This window comes from Phocoena phocoena, chromosome 2 (genome assembly GCF_963924675.1).
Source record: "Phocoena phocoena chromosome 2, mPhoPho1.1, whole genome shotgun sequence".
Lineage (NCBI taxonomy): Eukaryota > Metazoa > Chordata > Mammalia > Artiodactyla > Phocoenidae > Phocoena > Phocoena phocoena.
This window is the reverse complement of record NC_089220.1, coordinates 74,043,635-74,064,874: the sequence shown is the minus strand read 5'-3', so window position 1 is coordinate 74,064,874 and position 21,240 is coordinate 74,043,635. Positions and strand designations below refer to the sequence as shown.

The following is a 21,240-nucleotide window of genomic DNA, read 5'->3' as shown; positions in this document are numbered from 1 at the left end:
GTTAACCCACTGATACCTTTATATCTGACCCCAACTGATGAAAACCATTCTAAAACATCAATTAATTCAGTTAAGGACCATGGTCCCTCTGTCTCCAAGACAGATCGTATAAAGTGAGGGAAAAGTCTCTTTTCTGGACACATTAAACCAACACCAAAAAGATAAAAAAATCAGTCTCTGAAAAAAAAAATCAGTCTCTGTCAAGCTAGGCAGGAGGGACTGTCAGGTTTGTAAAACCAAACCTGGAACCTACCTGCACTGTCCTTCCGAACAGTAGAAACCATTCCCTCTCCTCTCTACCCCTCTGTAATTCTAATTCTACTTTTTTTTTAAAGGACATCTCCCCTAATTCCCACCTCCAATAAATATCCAGTCTAAATTATTCTCCACCCAATTATTAAACTTTTTCACAAGCTCCAGGGGGAAGATTTACCCTGAGACAAATAGTGAACAGAATGGGGGTTTGGGAAAGATAAAAAGGTACAAGGCATAGTGGTCCAGTATTAGAAACGAAAACATTCTGCTCCCTGTGTGACTCAATAAAGCAGCTGGAAAACATATAAAGTCAAGCTGGTATAAGGAAGAGGAAATATTTGTGATTGACTGGGACATACTGATATTCTTGGCTGCATTGTGTGTGGACTTGTGCTCAGAGAGAAAAGAAGGGGTGCAAGGCAGCCTTATATTCCAAGGAAAATGGTGGGGTGGGACTGGGGGATGTACTGGAATCTTTACACCTCCTTTCTAGTCCTCCATAGATGTAGGCCGTAGTACACTAAGGGGAAAGAACAGCCGATACGAGGAGAGCAAGAGCCTTTTCCTGGCCCCATAGTTTGGACCAGACCCATAGCACTCTTCTCATTGAGGCTGGAGGCCTGGATTTCTGCCCATCCAATCCCCACCTTGCTTTGTCCTCCATGATCATCCTCCCTGGTCCACCCTTACTACATCCCGCTGTCCCCCACCCTCAAAAACACAAAGCTTTTCAGTTCTTTGCCACAAGGTAAGTTAAAAAATGTGGTTTCTTTGTTTAAACAGTTACTAAGTTGGTTCGTCTTTTAGTAACAGACCTCCCCTCCCCCAGTGCCCCCTCAGTCCTGGATGATCACATCATCATCATCGTCGTCGTCGTCGTCTTCCTCCTCCTCCTCTTCATCCTCATCATCTTCTGGCAGTTCTTCCTCCTCCTCTTCCTGCTCTTCATCTAGACAAACCACCACTTCAGCTGGCTCAGGTAATCGAGAGTCAAACCAATCCAGTACCTGCTGGGTGCTAAGCCTTGATGCCTGACTCAGTTGAGGGATATCACTTTCCCGTAGCTGTTGGTGGGTTGCCCAGTACCTTTCCAAGGGTCGTATATCTGGTGGGGGTGGGGGGATCGGCAGAGGTGGTGTCTCAGCCCATTCATTCAAGGAGCGGGTTGAAGGTGGTGGTGTGGGAATTGCTGGATCCTGGAAACTGGGGGCACCAGGTACTGCGTTGTCCCGAAACCATTTTAGTTGCCCATGCTTCAAGGCATAGCGTGTGTCACCAAACCACTGAATAATCTCAGGCCGAGGTAAGCCAGTGATCTGCTCTAATTTATGGTAATCCTCACGCCGTGCCCACTGGCACTGTAAAAAAAACGATTTGAGGATAGCCAGCTGCTCTTTGGTTTTGCGCTTGGTCTTTCGCTGGCGTTGCATATCTGGGGAAAGGTACTCTGCAGGGCCAACCCTACCAGGTGCTGAGTTATGCCTTAGCCCCTGGGGCCAGGCTGGCTCCAACTGTGGGCGTAGTGCCTGTTCATTGGGTGACAGCGGCTGTGGGATACAGCCCAGTGGCTGGAGGGGTTTAGAGGTGGCAGTAGCTCCATTAGCCAGTACCTGGAAAGAGGAAGAAGAGGTAGAGGAAGGAGGAGTCACATTAGATGCTGACTCCTTCTTACAACTACTGGCAAGTAATGAGACGGGTGGGGGCTTATCCCGAGCACGGGGCTGGTGGACAGCTGTGGAGTGGTTCCAGGAAGCAGTACCTAGGCCGTGTGACTGGTCGGGACCCTTGCCTGCCTGCTCCTTAGAGAGGCCACTGCTTTGAAGATCCTGCCAAAATTGTGATTGGTGGGGGAATGCCCCACTGCCAGGTGCCATCACGGGCTCCTTTGCTTTCTGGTGACTCAGTGGCTCTGAGGGCTCTGAGGGCTCTACCTTCAATCCTTTCATCTGGGTGGGCTCGCTAAAAGTCAGGGGAACTATTCCAAGACCAACTTGTTCTGGAGGTGGCACTGGAGAAGGAGGCACCTCCTCTGGAGGCCGCCCTGCATGATGAGTAAAAGAGAGAAGGGATTTGAAATGGAGTTGGTCCCGATGGTAGACTACTCGGGCTCGAGTCTCTTCAATTTCTTCGGATGACCAGCTAATGCCACAGCGGAGGCGCTGGGCCATGAACCAAGTCTTGACTTTCTCCATCTGCAGCCCATAGCGTAGGCAGAGAAGGGCAATGTCTGCTAAACTGGGATACGGAAAGTAGCTGAAGGTTTGTAGCAAGTGTTCATTGCCATCCAGCTCACTAGTCTGGGCTGCTTGGGTCCACACAAGTTGTAGCTCCTCAGAGATTGGAGGGAGACAGATGAGCCCCGCAGGGGAGCTATTAAGACCGCTGGCCTCTTTATTAGGAGGCATGGTGCTTTCTGCTTTGTGCCCTTCAGAGATAGCTGTAATAAGAAGAGAAACAGCTCGATCACTGGGGCTCCTCTTTCAACCCATTGTTCAATTTCTACCAAACAAAACGTTGGACTCCAAAACAATCAACTTATACGTGTACTGTGCTGGATTGCTTTTAAAGTGCATAACAATTTCTTATTTAATTTTCATAACCTTGTGAATCATCAGAGCCTGCTATAATTCCCTTGTAAGTATGAAAAAACCAAAGTCCATAGAGGTTAAATTATCCCAAGTCACAAGACTAGTGAGTGTTGTCACCAAAAAATGAAATCTGACTTCCGAGGTTAAAAAGGAAAACATCCTTATAGCCTTTATCTTTCCCATTCAAATTCACTTCACCCTCTAAGTTAATGGAACAAGAATGACAAAACTAAGACTCACCAAGAAAACAAGAAGAGGTGTAATCCCAGAACACTTTAGCTCCTAACAGATTATCTCTAGAGTTATCTCTAGATTATCTCTAGAATATGGAAAGGTTAAGAATACAATGTGTGAAGGTAGAATAGCACAGTCCCTCTGCCCAGCCCCCTTTTCTTTCCCTTCTTGGTGGGCGAGTGTTAGGGGGAGGGGATTGATGGGTTTTTTTTTCTAACTCTCAGTAGGATAAGATAGGTCAGCTATCTGGGATAAATGGGGCTCGCTCCCCCTCGGTTTTGGTCTGGTTAGGGTAGAGGGAGGGGAACGTTTCCTACCCCTGTCATCCTCAGAACAAAGGTTATTCCCCTCCCCCCAGCCTTTGTCTCTTCCAACTGCTGAGTCTCTCTCCAGGGAGCCTAGAGAGCTCCCTCAGACCTTAGCAGCCCCTCCGCACAAGACGGGAGGCCCTCAGCTCTTATCTTTTCAGTCCAGCTTTCTTCTCAGAACCAGGTGGGCTCGCTCATTATAAACTGTAACCGGGTCCTGCAAGCTACCCAGCAGCACCAGGGCTCCCAGGGTCATCGTGGCTGTGGGGACGGCAGGGAAAGCCTCTGACTACGCTTCATTCTTGGAAACCTGCTCAAGCTATTTCCCAGAATAATTCTGTTGACCAATCTTTTTTTTTTTTGGCCATGCCTGGGGCTTTTGGGATCTTAGTTCCCCAACCAGGGAGGAACCCATGCCTCCTGCAGTGGAAGCACAGAGTCCTAACCACTGGACCGCCAGGGAGTTCCCCGTTGACCAAATTTTAACTCGGCTCCCTGTGTGGGCATTAGAGACTTTAAAACATCTGTCATCCTTTACTCTTAGAGGAATCCCATCTGAGTTTATAAATATTACTTCTGATATGTTATGGATAGGACAGGATTTCGATATAAATGCTACATGATGAATTGAGAAAAAATCTCAAGTCCAGAAAGTTACACATAGTGCAGTGTAATATCGGGGATTTTATACGATGAGCAGAAAACTTCGGAAGCATTCTAATGGGTGTCACCGTTCCCTTTTAACAAGCAAATCTTAACAAACTGAAGGCCATGCAGACCCTAGAGGCAGTACAGCTTGAAGAGAACCTTAAGAGGGTAAATGAAGGCAGCATGGCATAGTGGGTTAAAATATGATTAAGGCCAGCCTGCAGTTTGAATCCCAATTCTGCCACCAGCCATGTGATCTTGGGCAAAATCTACTGAACTTATAGGAGCCTCAGTTTCCTCATGTGTAGAAAATGGAGACAATGTTGAATGTATGTCAAGTTACATATATTTTTACAGAGCACCTACTGTGTGCTAGATGTCATGTGTAGGCGGGGCCTAGAGCTGTTAGAGGTGGAGGTCTGGGGTGAGGCAGACTTGAGGTGAATCGCAGCTTCTCCACTCCCTAGAGTGCTCGCTAAGCTTTATTTTCCCATCAGAATAAAAGGAGGTCATAACAGCGTCTACCTTGCAAGTTTATGACTAAATCAAAAAATGCAACTGATGGGCTTCCCTGGTGGCGCAGTGGTTGAGAGTCCGCCTGCCGATGCAGGGGACGCGGGTTTGTGCCCCGGTCCGGGAGGATCCCACGTGCCGTGGACCGGCTGGGCCCGTGAGCCATGGCCGCTGGGCCTCCGCAACGGGAGAGGCCACAACAGTGAGAGGCCCGCGTACCGCAAAAAAAAAAAAAAAAAAAAAATGCAACTGACGTCATGCCTAGACCAAAGTAAAGGCTCAATAAATTAGAGCTTTTATCATTGCTTCAGCCTCACGGGCTGATTCTGATATAAGGTAATGCTCCTCTTAGACAACAGGGGAAGTGAGGCAAAGACTGAATCCTTTAAAATGACTGTTTCAGTCTGTTATTGCAGTCTTAATCCTAATGAGCAGTGGAGGAAACCAGGGTGTCTTGATTTTGTACTTTTTATATTTGGGGAGTTGGATATAATTCCAGAAAGGATTTTGCAACTTTTAAAAAGTAGCAAAATCACTGCTTTAGAATTGAATCCATAATTTGGATATAAGTTCTTTTTGATTACTAGGTGAATTGCCAGTGTGGTAGCTCTACCTTTACCCTTCAGGTCCATCCCAGACACAGCTGAGGGGCTGTGATGAAGTGCTTGCACAGCTAGGCACTAAACTACCATTTGGAAATTGTGGCCCACTAGGAACACCACCAAATCTAAGCTGGAGAATACTTGATGTTCCAGCACTTGACATCCACTTAACCTTATCTGTGTCCTGTTTTTTAAGGACACAGTAACAGTTCAGATACGAGGAAAAGGTAGCATAAGGAATAAAGCAGTCCAGTGTGAGGATGAAGACTGCCAGACAGGAAATAAGGCAGGCACAGCTATAAGCCCACCAGGAAGCATTTTACTTTCATTCATGTGGTTTGCTATCGTCAGATTCCCATATCAGCTTGATATTTCAGTATAACATACAGTAATGGAAAGGTCATATCTGGTGTACTGTATGTATCTACAGTTTCCCAGTGACACAAAACACAAGTTGTGGAAGACTTCCTGATACAGAATGGTGGCTTAGATCAGGGCACAGATGTAGAGCTGGTACCTCCCTGGATGAATCTGGCTTTGATATAGGAGAAAACTATCCAGGGAGTGGCTCATGAGAACTATAACAAAGAGGGTAGACCCTACAGTAATCAAAACCACAGTGAAGACACTATAGTGTCTTATGTCCTTGTACCTCATTTGGAGATGGGAGAAAAAGGGAAGGAAAGCTGGAGAAATAAGGACTCCTCTGGGCAGAGGTGGTGGTAGTGGTATTATCAATTCTGATTTATTACTAAACTTGTATCCATGCCAGATATGCCCCACTGCTACTTAAAATCACTAATAAAAAATACAGTCAGGGTAACACCCTTATTTCCCTTTGGGCTTTCCATACCCCTGGACAAAAGGCAGAAAAGAATGGGCTGCCTTAAACTTCCAGTGTAGGTGTTCACACAATCCTAGGAAAAAGAGGTCTTCAGAACTTGAACCTAGGCTGGGAATTCCCTGGTGATCCAGTGGTTAGGATTCCGCACTTCCACTGCAGGACTGCAAGGGGCACGGGTTTGATCCCTGGTGGGGGAACTAATCCCGCATGCTGCACGGTGCCAAAAAACCCTCGAGCCTAGGCTTATGGTTAAAAGCAGGAAACAGTTCAAGTGCGAGACCAGATATGAGCCTGCTAAATTCCCTAAATCTTTATTCAGAGAACTGAGGTATGTTTCTGAATGAAATGTGTTTTGGTGATAGTTTTCAAGGGCCTTAAAGGACTTTTAGTGATATTCAATTCATGTGCTTCTCAACTTTTTGGATCATGAACCTCTTTGAAAATCAGAAGTTATAAACTCTCAGAAAGTTATGACTTACTGCCCCCACCGCCCCATAAACATTCACACTTACACATTACATAAAGTATAATCTCCGGGGGTTTGCTGATTGCCCAGAAGTCCTGGTTAATAAACTTTGCCTTATCCTCCCAACTTAATAAAAGCAATGGTGGTAATGCTTAAAGAGAAACAGTTTATGAATGAATGGAAAGAATGGTTGGAAGACTCAAGAGAATCTGAATTAGTCTAGAAGCGACTAGGCATTGGTGATATTAGTTGAAGAGAGTGGAAGTGAGGGGTGTTCAACTGGGCCAAAAGCCTGGCTTAACTGACCCCTACTGGATTACATTATCAATACCCATAGTGCACTGGAAACTGGAGACTGGTAGGCTACTCTAGTATGGCAAAGTCAGCTGCTTCCTTCAGCTGCCCTATGTGCTTAGGCCAGTTGTGTGTAATTCCAAACCTGCTTAGGCTCATTGTTTTTCTGTATATAATAATTAAACATCACATAAATCTATGGAAAATGAGTGCATTAAGAATTGTTTCTGGGAATTCCCTGGCAGTCCAGTAGTTAGGACTCCGTGCTTTCACTGCTGAGGGCCCGGGTTCAATCCCTAGTTGGGGAAGTAAGATCTCACAAGCCGCACAGAGCGGCCAAAAGAAAAAAACTGTTTCTATGAAAACAAAGTCAAATGCTTTGGAAAGATATAATACAAAGGAGTGTATATTAAAAAATTTTTTTGAGTTGGGAGTAGGCAAGAAAACTGTAAAAGACTGGAGGGGCTGGGGATTTTAAAAACTCAGAAGTATTCTGCACTCAGATTGCTTCAAAAGTGTTTAAATGCTCACTCCACTTTAAAGAAACCAAACGTGGAAATCACAGATGATGAGAGGCAGTGGCTCCAGGCTCAGGCTGCACATTAGAATTACCTGGGAAACTTAAACCAGGGCATCAACCTCCTCATTCTGACTTAATTAGCCTGAGACTGGGGCTCAGGCATAAGTAGTTTTTAAAAAGTTCTCAGGGTGCAGCCAGATTTGAGATTCACTTATGTAGTTTATCCTAGAAAGACAATTGGGACTGCCAATCAGCATACTTACATAAAGAAAACGCCTGGACACTAACCGAAGAGATTGGTGAAATGAACGTACTTTTAATGACAGTTCTTAAGATATGTATGCATCATTTAAAAAATTCCCAACTTTAACTGGCTTTTTTGTTTTTTCGTTTTTTTTTTTTTCAATTACTGCCACCTACTTATCCTAATCATAAAAAGCGCTTCAAATGTATGGTGAGAAGGGGGTTCATATGATAAAATATCACATCTGGGCCCTCATTACCAAATAGGTCTCAGCTTGAGTCTTCTTTCAGTTTAGAAGTCTCAGATTAGGACGCAACACCAGGAACCTCTGAGGACTCAGGTTCTCACTTTCCTAGTTGGTTTTCTGAGTATGTCTGGGTAGGGGTCAGAGGGGGCAATTTCTCTTAAACCTTTCATTCCCAAAGGCAACTGCTCCCCAGGAATAAGGCCAGGTTTCTGTACATGTGTTGAGGTCGCTAGGAGGTAGTCATGGAGGGGAGGAGGGGAGGCCTGGGAAGGAAACGTTTCTCCTATCCTCCATTTCACAGGCAGTCTAGAAGGCTCCAAACTGGGTCAGAGAACAAAAAGTTCCTGCACTTGGGGCGATGAGCCCCAGGAAGCAGGAGAATCTCAAACCCTCCCCTCGCCAAGGGCGTCCCTACCCAGCCTTCCCCTCCTCCCTACACACCCACTCACCCTCCCCCAGTTACAACAGGGAACCGAAAAGTCCAGAGGAGAAAGGAGAGAGAACCAGGCGACTTCGAACCTAGAATTCTCCTCCCCCCAGCGCGGGGATGGGGCTCCGGGGGTCGGAGATCGTACAGGGTCTGGGAGGGGAAGTCGAAGGGGCTGGGGATCACTCACCGCAGTCCGGCCCGGGCGGCGGCTCCCAGCCTCGCACCATGGGCCGGGGGGAAAGGGGGAGAAAGGGCAGGGGGCCTCCGGGGTGAGAGTGGGGTTGCTGCCCGGTGCGGCCTGCTCCGAGCCCACCCGCGCGGAGGGCTGGGACCGGGACTGCCCCCCCCCCCCCCGCCCCCGAAAGCGCGCCCGTCTAGCCCAGCCCTGCTTCAGCGAGTTGGAGGCGGGGCGGATGGGTGGGGCGGGCTCCAGGGGCGGTGCCAAGGTGCTCCGAGTCCTGATTGGTGAACGCAGGTGGGCGGGCCCCGGCGGAACAGGCTGGCCCGGCCATTGGCTGCGTGGGCCTCGGTTGAAGTCGGCTATTGGCTCCGTGGGCCTCAGCCGGGGTGGCTATTGGCTGCGTGGGGCAGAGAAGATGTCCCCCCGGGCTAGGATGCAGTGAATGGTACCCCCTCCCAACCCTCGCCTTGTGGGCGCCGGATCTTCGGGGTCCACTGGGCAATGTTCCTCCTGGAATTCCCCAAGAAATTCACAGCAGTTTGCTGAACTGTCCAGACCGCCTACAACTACTCCCCATTTGTTTCCTTCGGAAGGAAGACTTTTTCAGTATCCCTTTGCCAGTCTCACACAGGAGACGCGCGTTCCCAGACGAGGGCCCAGCCGCTGTCAGCGTCACTGTAAACGAAGCGCCTAGAGCAACCGGGAACTTGTTCTCGAGATGGATCAAATGTCTTGGACACCCTTAAAGACGAGGATCCTAGCAGCCCGGCACCTTCAGCCACTTCCCGGGTCCAGCTGTCACCAGACAGGTGTTCTCAAAGACGAAGTGCTAGAGGAGGTCACCTCGTTCGGACTTACCCACCCCCTCCGCCCTAGTAAAGAGGACCTGGAAATGTGCCTCATATTTGGGGACCTTGGTTTTTGTTGTAAAGAAAGGGGGTGCGATAAAATGGTCTTTCCACCGAAACAGTATTCCACACCGAAATTCTGGGCCAAAAGTTTGTATAGTTAGGATTCTCAGTCTTCTGACTAAAACTTGGGAACGATACTTTCTGAAGTGAGTCTTCTGTTCTCATGCTAGTCTCCTCTTGTGTTATTTAGGTCACAATAGCTTATATACCGACAATAACTTATAAAACAATTTCAGACTTTGCCCTGTATTCCACAGATCTCGCCACTCCCCCTGTACCCCCTAAAAGTCAACCACCATAATCGCTACTTCTGATTCTTCATTGCTCCAGTCTAAGGTCAAGAGCTCTTTCAAGGTTGCCAAGCATGAGAAATATATCTCTAATTCAGCTTGAAGCCCCATTTTCTGTTGCTGGCCCTGCATTTGCCCCTTCCTCCCCTCTCTCCCTCAATACATTTAGTAACAATCTCAACTCCTAAGAGCCATGCCCTTCAAACTAGTATCCTGCAAAAACATGATAGGAGTAAGCAACAGAAAGAATATTCTCAGCTTTAGAATTAGAAACTTTTGATCCCTGAGGGTTTAAGCCAGGGCTGGTGGTACATACAGAACTTCTCCTAAATCATGACTTATTACAATACGCCAATGGTTTGTATGTAACGAAGGAAGGGAAAAGTGAAACATTGTAGGCAGCAGGCAGCCCTCAGTTGTCGATGGAGAGCTTATTGTTTTATAATCCAAACAATGAAACTGGATTGACCCGGAAGAACTCAACGCTTATTTGGCTGGAAAGCCAGGCAGGAACTGTGAAAATTTAGTGGCTGCCCCTGGAGAGTTCAGCCAGTCACTCTGGGCATCACAGATCATGGGCTGGGAATTATGAAAGGTAGACAACTCAGTCACATTTCTTGTCTTAGAAGGATACTCACTCCCAATTCAGGTGTAGGGAGAAAAATCAAAGACAGATTTAAGGGAGGAAGAATCCAAGGAAAGAAGAAACTCCTCTGCCCCAGTTCTGGAGAACAGACTGAAGCCTCCCTCCTTTATGTGGGTTTCACCCTAACACTTTATTTTTTGTGTTTTATTAATTTTTATTGGAGTATAGTTGCTTTACAATGCTGTGTTAGTTCCTGCTGTACAGCAAAATGAATCAGCTATTACCCTAACACTTTAGAAGATAGAGTGGACTGGGGTGGGGGAGTGGAAGAGAGGAAGAGGTCCAGACTTGACATTATCAGAGAAGGGAGGGTCCCACCTTCAGCAAGACAGTAATCATCCCAGCTCTTCCAGGGACTAGTGCTGAAGAATGTGGATTTACCACATCATCCTTAATCTTTGGTGAAAACTCCCTCTCCCTTTGCATGGCTCAGAAATATAGCAGGACTGACCAGACACACAATGACCTAATAGCTAAGGAAGTTGGAGGAAGGGCCCTCTCTTGCACAGAACTCTTCCAAAGCATGGGAGGAGTCCCAGCAATGTGTTAATATGATCATAGGTTTTTGTAGAATTTGAAAAAAAATTGAAACTGCAGTTGGTCAAGACTGGTGTCTCTTTCCTTTCTGACTCCTCCTCCATCACACTTCTCCTTTTGTCCAGTGGCAACGAAGAGGCCACGGGCATTTGGGGATTGACTAACGAAGTTGAGCTGGGAATACATTTAGTTTGGGTGTAGGAGTTACACATCTGTGATTTGCAGTTACTTCTGTGAATAAATAGTAATTACAGTGTTATGGGCTGAACTGTGTCCTGCTAAAATTCATATGTTAAAGTCCTAACTCCCAGTACCTCAGAATGTAATCATATTTAGAGATAAGGTCTATGCAGAGGTAATTAAATTATAATGAGGTCTTTAGGGTGAGTCCTAATTCAGTATAACTGCTATCCTTATAATAAGAGGAAATTTGGATGCAGACATGCAGGTAGGACCATGTGAAGATATAGGGAGAAGATGGCTATCCACAAGCCAAGAGAGAGGAACCTCAGAGTGAAATCAACCCTGCCAACACCTGGATCTCAGGTTTCTAGCCTCAAAACCGTGAGAGAATTTCCACTGTTTAAGCCACCCAGTCTAAGTATTTTGTTATGGCAGCTCTAACAAACTTAATACATACAGCTTCCAGGAATACTCCCAATGTCAAAAATTCAGAGTTTATGTTATTCATTATTGCAAATTTGAAAATGCTCCAAAATCTTACACCACATATACTAAAGACATTTGGTAGTGTTTTTCCAAGTTTGACAAAAGTCCCCCCAAATTATGTGACACTATTACTTACAAGGTGTGAAGGTGAAATTTTTTTTAATTATCAAGAATTTTTTTAAAGTGATCATGGAGATGGAATTATCTCTTTACAGAAAAATTATCTATAATCATCATATAAAAAGACTATCAAAGAGCATGAAAAATATTTAGGTTTGCCACATAGGTAATTTTAAAAATGTTATTTTTCTTGATTTTGTGATATTGTGATATTTGTCGGCTTTTTTAAAGTTATAATTTTTAAAATATCTTTTCTCATTCTGAAATATTTATTTTACTTGAAAAAGGCCCCAAAAGTTGTATGCTTCAGACAACCGAAAACTTGGATCTATCCCTGGGACTAACGAAACAGATATGGTGAGTTTCTGCCCCAGTTAGGGAAACCCTGCTCCAGTGTTCTGCGCTCTGTCCTAAAAAACAGACGTGAGGGCTGACCAGTCGTCACAACTGCAAGTATTGAGGATTTGGGATAGCAAAAGCTGCAATGGAGTTTGCAGAAGAGAGATTTCAGACAAACCTACCACCAAACTAAGATATGAGAAGTCTGGAAAGACATTAGGGCCACAGAGAGACCCTAGGTGATAAGCCATGGAGGGAACCCATGGAAAGCCCCCACTTACCTCTTCTTGGGGATCTGCTCCTCATGCTGACTCTACCCTTCAGCATATCCGGTTTCAATTACAACGCGTGTACTAAAGAGTGGGTGCTCTGCAGTGACATCACAACTTGGCCATTATGATGTAATGATGAGGCATCTGATTATTCTCGGGCTAGGGCTTCCCTATAAGGAACAGTCTCATTACTTGGTGGATAATTGGACTCCTTCATCATTCAGGTGATGTGGGAGTCAATACTATGTTAGAACTTGATCTTTTTCAAATAGACAGAGAGGTCCTCGCTCTTCCTCTCCACCATATTTCTTGTCCTTTGTTTTAGGATTGCCCTTGATAGACAAAAGGGGCTTTGCTTTTCCTTCCAGTGCCTAAGGAGCAGAATGTGATTTAAATGGCCTCCTTAAGAAAAGCACCCCACCAAGGGGAAACATGGGGCCTTCACCTGAGCTATTCGCTTTAACTGCAACAGCAGCTGGTGCTGGGTGCAAGGGAGCTATGAGCTGGGCCTGGTAACTTTCCCTACCACTACCCAAAAGGGTGCCGTGATACTACAGGGGTGTCTCATACCAGGGCCGCCCAACTCCTCCACATCTCCTTCCCATCCAACTTTTGCATAGCCAGAGGACTCCAGCAGACAGTGAACAGGACTTGCAAGAGATGAGATGGCCAAGAAATGCAGGGTGCCTCTGGGTCTCTTGCCACCCTCAGCCCCAAACAAACAATACTTCTCAGTAGCTTATACTTTCTTTTCATATTTCAACTTTATTTCAAATACGAGGTCTTTTATCCAGAAGGGAGAGCAGTTGCATGAGGAGGCTGAAGTGAGGCACAATACGAGTGGGTCTGGGGCCCAGTGTACAGAGCTGCACTGTGAAGAGGGTGGGGAGGCTCGGGAAGGGTCTGATGAGAACGGTGGTTTGAGGGGGATTCAAATAGCAAACTTTCATTTCCTCTCCAGGTTAGCTATTCAATGGGTAGATTATTCAGTTGTTGTTTTGTTGTTGTTGTTTGTTTTAGCAACTTCACTGTTCTTCAGCGATATCACTGAAAGAAGTGCCAAGGCTGGGGACATACCAGTCCCTTTTGTTTCTCTTTCTGCCTGGACGGGGAAGGGAATGGAAACTAGAAGCAGAAAATGAAAATTTCTGACGTGTCCCTTGCCATGAAAAATCGTGGGTCTGACCCTGTGGAGAGAGGCCTGTTTCATAGCCTGGGAATGGGAGGTGGTCAGGAGGCCTGGGTTTAAGTCCCATCTGGAGTTGCACTAACAAATTCTCTGACCCTGCTGGGGTCCCTTCTCATCTCTGGGCCTGTGTCCTCATCTCTAGAGGAGTCTGGACACAGTGATCTCTAAAGACAAGCCTTTTCAGGTCTCTGGATTCTATGACCTGTGCATTGCAAGGATCCAGAGGGGCTCCAGAGAAACACAGGAGTTAGAAGCAAGGGAATGTGGGATTAGATTGGCAAGTTGAGTTAGGGCTTATTGTGAAGAGAAATGATATATTCATAAAAGAAATAATGTATTCATAAAAGAAAACAAAGGAACAGGAAGAATACTTAGGAAGACGTCTGAGGTCTGGATGAGAGGAAAGGGCAAGAGTGTTCCTGCTGTGTTGCTTCAAGGACCTGAGCCCCTGACCATGGTAATGGTTTCTCTTATGGCCCTTCCCAGTCCATGGCTAACAGGTTATACCCTAAATTGCCCCCATTCGTATAGTCATCAGGCTTTAGAGGAAAGTCCCCACCACAACGCCTAACACATGACAAATCTCTGAAGTTTCTGCCAAATTCTTAGTGTTTCCCATGTCAGATTAGACTAGCAGCTTACCCCCAGGCCCTGGGGCAGCTCTGTATGGGAAGAACCAGAAGACTCATGTCTTGGCTCTGTAAAGCTGAGAATAGGGGCATGGGTGAGCCAGGGTACTTCTTAGAGAAAAAGCTCAGGAACAATGAACTCTTCTTGGTTCCCTGCGCCCAACCATTTGCATTTATCTGCTTAGTAATACTCAGGTTCCCAGAGAGGGCCCAAGCACAGACCATCCAGCAATTGTCCTAGTCAGGGACCCTTCTAGTGGAAACTTTAGGGAATTGGCCTGCTCAGGGCTAGCTGGGGTAGTAGGACGGGGCACAGCATACCAACAAGTGTGGAGGACTGGCTAGGGCCAGGAGAGAATCCCAATGTATGGCAAGGCTGGAGTTCAAATGGGTTCCCAAGTTCTCCAGCAGGCGCAGGCGCAGGCGCAGTGGTTCCTTGCTGATCCTGCAGAGCCGGGACACTGGCACAGGAGGCAGCAGCAAGCTCCTGGAAATAGCAGATGAAGCTTGGGACCCTTGGTGCTTTGCCTTCTCCAAGCCAGTTGGGGAGGCTGGGAGGATGGGAAGGCAGAGCACAATTAGAAACTATGGTCTTTTCCTAATAAGAGATGGTATGTGCCAAGGTTTTTTTTTTTAATGGCAAGGTTTTAATTTTGTTTTTAAAGGATAATATTATGACATCATGGTTATGCACTGAGGCTCTGGAGATTTCCTGGGTTCACAGTCCTAGCTCTGCCATTTACTAGCTGTGTGACCTTGCACAAATTACCGAGCTTTTCTGAATTGCTTTCTCTCTAAAACAGGAATAACATTACTCAACTCATAGGGTCGTTTTGCGGATTATAAAGCATGCAAGACACCAGATTTTAGCGGCTACGTAAGTCAATGTGAGCTCTTGCGACTGCTGATACACATAACAGTAATGCATACACATTACGCAAGAGATGATCACACACTGAGCCTTGACCCACTCTCCCGCTCCATTATCCTCCCTTGGGCTCTTCATTGGTGACTAAAAAGTGTATTGCTGGTGGCTTTCAGTACACTTTCTCTCGTCACTCTGCTGGAACTTTGACCTGAGGGTGATCCACAAGATGCATGAAATTCTTTGTTTTTTCCACCAGGTGAAGATGATGCTTAAATGGGCATTTGTCTGAGGAATGACCCAGGGTTTCTCTCTTTCAGCCATTTTTCTTCAAAGGATTAAAGATTTGGAGAGGAGGGGCATGGTAATAAGCCCCATACTCTATTCTGAACGCATGTATGGGCACGTGTGCGTGTACCCTCGCTCACTAAGAGATAAAAGGGGAATCCAGAAAATTTTGAGAAATCAGTAACAGATAGAAACGGGTGTGGGGAGCTGGTTACCTGGGAGCTCCTTGTTCATCTGCAGCATCAGGAACTGCTTTTCCCTCTTCTCCCTTCTAGAAGACTGTCAAGAAGGAGCCTGAGGGAGGAAGGTGGATCAACCATGGTCTTGGAGAAAAGGAAGTAGGTTCTCCACTCCTTCATCTTCAACAAGGATGAAGAGGGAGGCAGATGGAAATAGAGAAAGTGAAGGTAAATACCATATATGCTAAAAGAAAAATGAAAGTGATGAGAAGGGGACAAGGAAAGAGAAAAGCAAAGAGCTTAGACATAGGGTGAGAGGAGAGGAAAAACAAACAACCAGCTGAGGTTAACCAGGAGAGACATAAGGCATAAATGTGAATGGGGAGAAGAGTCCAGCTTTCCCATTTCACTTGCTCAAGGTATGGAGCAGACTGCCATCTTCTGGTACCATTTAATTTTCAAGGTGCTCTGATTCTTGGTTTGAAATGTTTTCAGTTTCTTATACCTATAATCCTTTATACTCAAGAAAGTCCCCAACGTTGTTTCATTTTGGGGGCTCCCAAGCATCATTTTCCCCTAGAGAGGCACCTCCCCAAAGCTGTCTCACAGCACCCAGGCTGGAAGTCTGTTGGGTCAAGAGCAAAAGCAAGGGGCAGAGGATGAGCTGTGGTTTGAAAGAGGCCCTGGAATACCCTGAGGCTGCAGGCGGGTTGCTGCAGACTGGATGCTTTCTGGGCTCTGGAACATGTGTCAAAGACTGGAGAGCCATTCTCAGGCCCAACCACACGCTTGGGGTGCTGTGTGTTCTGAACTGTAAGCACTCCAAACGTAGGCTGGAGAATGTGGCTTCTAATCCACACTCTGCCCCTCACAGATCATAAAATGTCAGAGCAAGAAGGGGCCTAAGAGATCACCTAATCCAAATGCAGTTTCTCAAGGAGGAAACTCTGGCCCAGAGAGGTGAAGCAACTTGCCCAAAGTTATCCAGCTAGTCAGTGACTTCCTTTTCTTTTGTGGCAGAAGGAATTCTGTGATTCACCTGTCTCTTGACAAATACAGTCCATAAAGTGCTTAGAGGTCATTAGAAGGCACCCAGAAAGGTAAGGCTGGCATTTTTCTGGAAGCCCCTGAGTGCACCAACACCTTAGGCACTGCATTATTTGGCTACAAGGACAAGCCCGGAGTTGGTTTTACTTTCATTTTCATCCCCAGGGCTGCCTGGAGGCTGGAGGAAGAAGCTCTGATGCTACCTGCCATCACTCCCCAGCCAGTCAGTGAAGACTGAAGCTAGGGGCTGGGGTGACAAGCGAATCCTGTCATAATGTCAGGGGCTGGGGAGCAATGGCCAAGTTCCTGGGACTTAAGCAAGGCAATTATGGGTGAGTTAAAGCTACGATGGGCAGGGCTGGGGAACCTGCGGTGGCTAAGGCCAGTAAGAAGAGAGAATAAGCCAGCAATCTAAATGATTTCAACTGTGGTGGGCTCCTAGTTCACACAAAATATGTCCTCGGTCCCAAAGAGTTACCCTCAACCTTTGACTGCCTAGGCCGGACGGACCTACTCACTTTCTCCCAATGCCCACTCACGGAAGAGAACGTCACTATCGTCCTTTTGCTTCTTTTCTAAACTTCCAGCACCCTTTCCGTCTCCCTCCTTCTATGACTTGGGTTTCTCCACTCACATCCACCCCAACCTCCCCAACTTTCGTTGATTCTACCCACACCCCACACCCCTTTGGTTTCCCCCATCCTCCTCGCCCTCCCGGGCTTCACTCTCTAGGGCAGCTCCCCGCCAATCTCGGTTTCTCCCATTCCTCCCCACCAAATCTTCGGGATCCCCCAGCCCCCCGGTGCCTTTGATTTTTTTCCGCCGTCGGCCGCAGGCGTCTCAGATAAAGTGGATCCAGCCCTGTAGCTCCGGGGCTCCACCACTGCCCGGGTGCTCGGGCCCACGTAGAGCATAGTCACGGCCGCCGTTGTTGTCCCAGAACTCGTGGCCGCTAACGCGGTAGCGCAAGGCGAAAAGCAGGGCGCCACCTATGGGTGGCGCCGGCAGGCGGAAGGCGAAGCGGTCGGCGCGCGGCGGGGGCGGGGCCGGACCGGCGTAGGCGGCGGGCTCCTCGCGTTGGGTCCGCCAGCCGTCGGCGCTCCAGCGCACGCTCACGCGCTTCTCGTAGGCCAGGTCCAGCACGCGCGCGCTCCCGGCCACGCCCAGCGGGCCCGCCTCGGCGCGTTCCAGGCAGATTCGCTGCGCCCGCAAGCGGGCCGCGAAGCCAGGCTCGCTGGCCGGCTCCAGGGCAGCGCGCGCCTCCTGCTGGGAAAGGGGAGGAGGGAGCCCAGGAGAAGGGAGGGGAGGGGAGAGAGAGGGGGCGGGGTCAGGGCGAGGCACGGGACCAATCGGAGGCCGACCCCGGCGTCCGGGCAGAGGGGAGCCCAGCTGGGAGAGTGGCCTAGAGCCACTTGCCAATGGGGACACCAAAAGGGATGAGCGAGGGCAAGCCCAGGGTTCGGGGTGGAGATGGGTGCTCCTAGATAAATCCACTCCCATAAACCCGCCGAGGCCAAGTTGGGGAGGTCACGGGGAAGGGGCGTACCTCTGCCGCCTACCTGGAGACCTCGGGCGCGGGACTGGCACGGCGCGAAGTGGCGAAGGGCGTCCCTCTGCAGCTGGACCTGCACGTGGCGGGGTACCCGGGGCAGCTCTCCCGGGCGGAAGCGGCGCACCGCGGCCAGCTCCAGCCCAAGCGCGTCGGCGAAACGCACTCTCTTACGGGTGTCGGGGCTGCGGCTGTGGGGCACCCGGGTACCGCTGCCTCCGGCGGGCGCAGAGCGAGCCCTGCGCTCCCGACTCGGAGCAGGAGCTCGGGATCGGGCCCCGAGGCGCGTCCCGCCTTCGCCTGGCACCTCCTCCGGCTCCTCCTCGAGGCTGGGCCGCTGGCTGCGGTAGAAGGCGCGCTCTGTCAGCGCGGCGATGAAGCTCAGGTTGCGGGGAATGTCGGTGCGGGGGGACCGCTCGCGAGACATGGCACCCCCCGCCCCGGCGGAGCCCTCCCGCAGCGCCTCCGCGCTGCCTTCCTTTCCTGTCTCCCACCCGCCTGGTGTTGGCGCAGAAGCTTCAGGCACCCTTCGCAGTTGCGTACTCTCCTTGCTGTCACCTCCAGAATCCTCCACCTCAGCTCCCAGTATTTGACCATCACCTCCTGCGTCTCTCTGCTCTGAGCCTGCGCTCAGCGGCGCTCACCCTCCGGTCCCGCGGCCGTCGCCCACAGCCCTCTGACAGGTGGCTCCCCATCCAGCAGGAGGTGGGCACTCCAGCCTACAGGTCCTGAGTGAGACCACTCTGCCTTTTTTCTTTTTTTTTTTTTTTAACGGCCTCAGCCTTTCGGCTCGGGAAGAGTTAACGCAGGGAGTAGAGAGTAACCTTTCCTTTCCTTTTCGGGGAAGTTTCAAAAGGCCCAGCCTGTAACTTTCTCTTCAGGGCTCAACGTCTTCTTTCCCAAACCCTAGGCTCCAGGTTTGGGAGGATGATGGGCGAAAACATGGGAAGGTCACGAAAGCTAGTTAGAGTCTCAAACAGAAGCTGAGATGTGGTACTCAAAAGGGTGGGTGGCCCATTTGAAAGAGTTCTGAGCTGAGAGTTGTGGAAAGACAAAGTTTCTGGTCTCACCTCTGGTGCTATTTAGCTGCGTGACCTTGAGGAAGGCACAACTTCTCTGGACCTCAGTTTTCTCATCTGTAAAAAAGTGGATTAGAGTTCTGATCTCTAACCTGACTGTACGCTCTTTGACGGCAGAGGCTGTGTCTGATTCATGGTCAGTTTCAGCACATAGTAGGCCCTCAAATTATTGAATGAATCATCACATATATCTCTTGGAGCTGGGGCTGTGGGGTTCTAGTTCCAGTGGGAGCTCCAAGAAGGGCACAGAGCTGCTTTTTACTCCTTCATTTTTTTCTATATTAGTGGGGAAAAAAATGTGAAGTTTAGTTTTTTTCTAACTTCCTCCTGATCTTGTGTAGCACTTACAGTGTGCTAAGTACAGTTGTTTTACAAATACTAACTCATATAATACAGTCATCATAGGACTCGGGAGTATTATGCCTATTTTATGGATGAGAAGATTGAGGGAGAGAGACAGGATAGGACTCTTGCCCAGGGTCACATAAATTAATATTTGGATAGCTGGAATTAGAAGTCAGCAGTCCCACTCTAGAGTCTACTCTTTCATCCATCCACTTAGTTATAAGTGGATTAAAACATTTCATGGTAATAGTTAACATTCTCAAAGCATTGAAACGGGGAATCTTAGAGTGGAAATGGAATCTCTAAATTTAAAGGAACAGGAGTGTTTAACCATAAAATCACAAGTGACTAAGTTGGAAATAAATAGTGAGACATATGCTATCTTATTATTATACAATTTATTCCTGCTTGCATTTTAATTCCAGTACTAACCATAGCAATGCTGTTTAGCCAGGACTCCTTTTTAAAGTGATATTGAGTTTTATTTTCTTATTTTACACATACGTATATAATCCATGGACACATTCTTTTCATATTTTAGGGTATAAAATAATGCTACAGTAATTTGTGTTACAGTCAAGCAGTTAAAAACTGTCTTCCTTGCTCTGCTAAAATATGTTATTGACAGAATAGGTAAGGTTCCACGTCAGCCTAAATGGCTCGAGGTTTTCTGGGAAAAGCTCTGTTGCCTTGTCTACAGTTTGAGCTGCCATTCCTTGGCTCTGTAGTGTTGGCCTGAGAAGATCCTTGAGGTACACAGCTTTGGACCTGGTGTAATTTGTGTTGGTCCAGCAGTCTTTGTTTCTTAAACAGCCACTGCAGTGATCTTCAAACATCTGACTGCGCCTACTCAATAACTGGCCAGAGGCATCGAGTGATTTCTTCGGTCAACATTTACTGAGGGTCTATTAGGCTATGAGGACATAAAAGTGAATAAAATTCAGTGCCTGCTCTCACCAAGCTTATAAATAAATGGGTGGGCAGACAGAAATCTATTCGGATCCTGTGACAAAAGTGTTTTTATTTCAAGTAAATTCTTAGAAGAAATCAGGACGGCAAATGAAGGACTAGGCTAGATTATTTTATAAGAAAGAAGGCAAACTTGGGACTTCCCTGGTGGTCCAGTGCTAAAGAATCCGCCATCCAATGCAGGGGACGTGGGTTCGATCCCTGGTTGAGGAACTAAGATCCTACCTGCCGCGGGGCAACTGAGCCTGCGCACCACAACTACTGAGCTCACGCACCTCAGTGAAAGAGCCCGCGTGCCGCAAACTACAGAGCCCACGTGCCCACATGCCCCGGAGGCCGCACGGCACAACTAGAGAGAGAAAAAACCCGCACGCCACAACTAGAGAGAGAAAACCCGCACGCCACAACTAGAGAGAAGCCCGTGCACCGCAATGAAGAGCCCACAGCACAAGGAAAGATCCTGTGTGCCTCAACTAAGGCCCGACGCAGCCAAAAAAATAAAATAAAATAAATAAATAAATAAAATTACATTAAAAAAAAGAAGAAGGCAATCTTGCTGGTGGCAGCTGGAATGATCAGCCCAAGGACAAAGAAGAAATGAGGTTGGTTGAAAGGATACAGTCATAAAGGAGTGGAATCGGTGGTATGTTCAGAATATCGGGGAGAACTGAGTTTGGGTTTGCAAATGATGTGGATTCAGTTTGGCCGTGTAAATGGCATGATAACAGCATTGATTACCTGAAGCAAAGAGGGACCTTGAAACAATACAGTGCTAAAGTTAGGACAAACTTTCAAATCAGAATTAGGTTGAGGCCCATCTTCTCAGTATGTGGCTTTGGGCAAATTACATAACCTCTCCAAGCCTCACTTTCCTCATCCATAGAATGAGGATAACACAACATAAGGATTAGCGTGAAGATAAAATATCAAGTGTGTAAAGAAA

General features: G+C 47.8%; 2 protein-coding genes across 2 annotated transcripts; both read right to left on the bottom strand.

Annotated features, from left to right (window-relative positions):
* Positions 1-989: 989 nt before the first annotated feature.
* HOMEZ (homeobox and leucine zipper encoding) lies at positions 990-8,562 on the bottom strand. Its single transcript, XM_065872530.1, has 2 exons — positions 8,381-8,562; positions 990-2,692 (listed from the first exon to the last, which is right to left on the bottom strand). Exons 1-2 carry the CDS (start codon positions 8,418-8,420, stop codon positions 1,092-1,094), a joined length of 1,641 nt encoding a protein of 546 aa, XP_065728602.1. The 5' UTR covers positions 8,421-8,562; the 3' UTR covers positions 990-1,091.
* Positions 8,563-17,195: 8,633 nt separating this feature from the next.
* Positions 17,196-18,331, bottom strand: PPP1R3E (protein phosphatase 1 regulatory subunit 3E). Its single transcript, XM_065872942.1, has 2 exons — positions 17,915-18,331; positions 17,196-17,618 (listed from the first exon to the last, which is right to left on the bottom strand). Exons 1-2 carry the CDS (start codon positions 18,329-18,331, stop codon positions 17,196-17,198), a joined length of 840 nt encoding a protein of 279 aa, XP_065729014.1.
* Between the last annotated feature and the right edge of the window lie 2,909 nt (positions 18,332-21,240).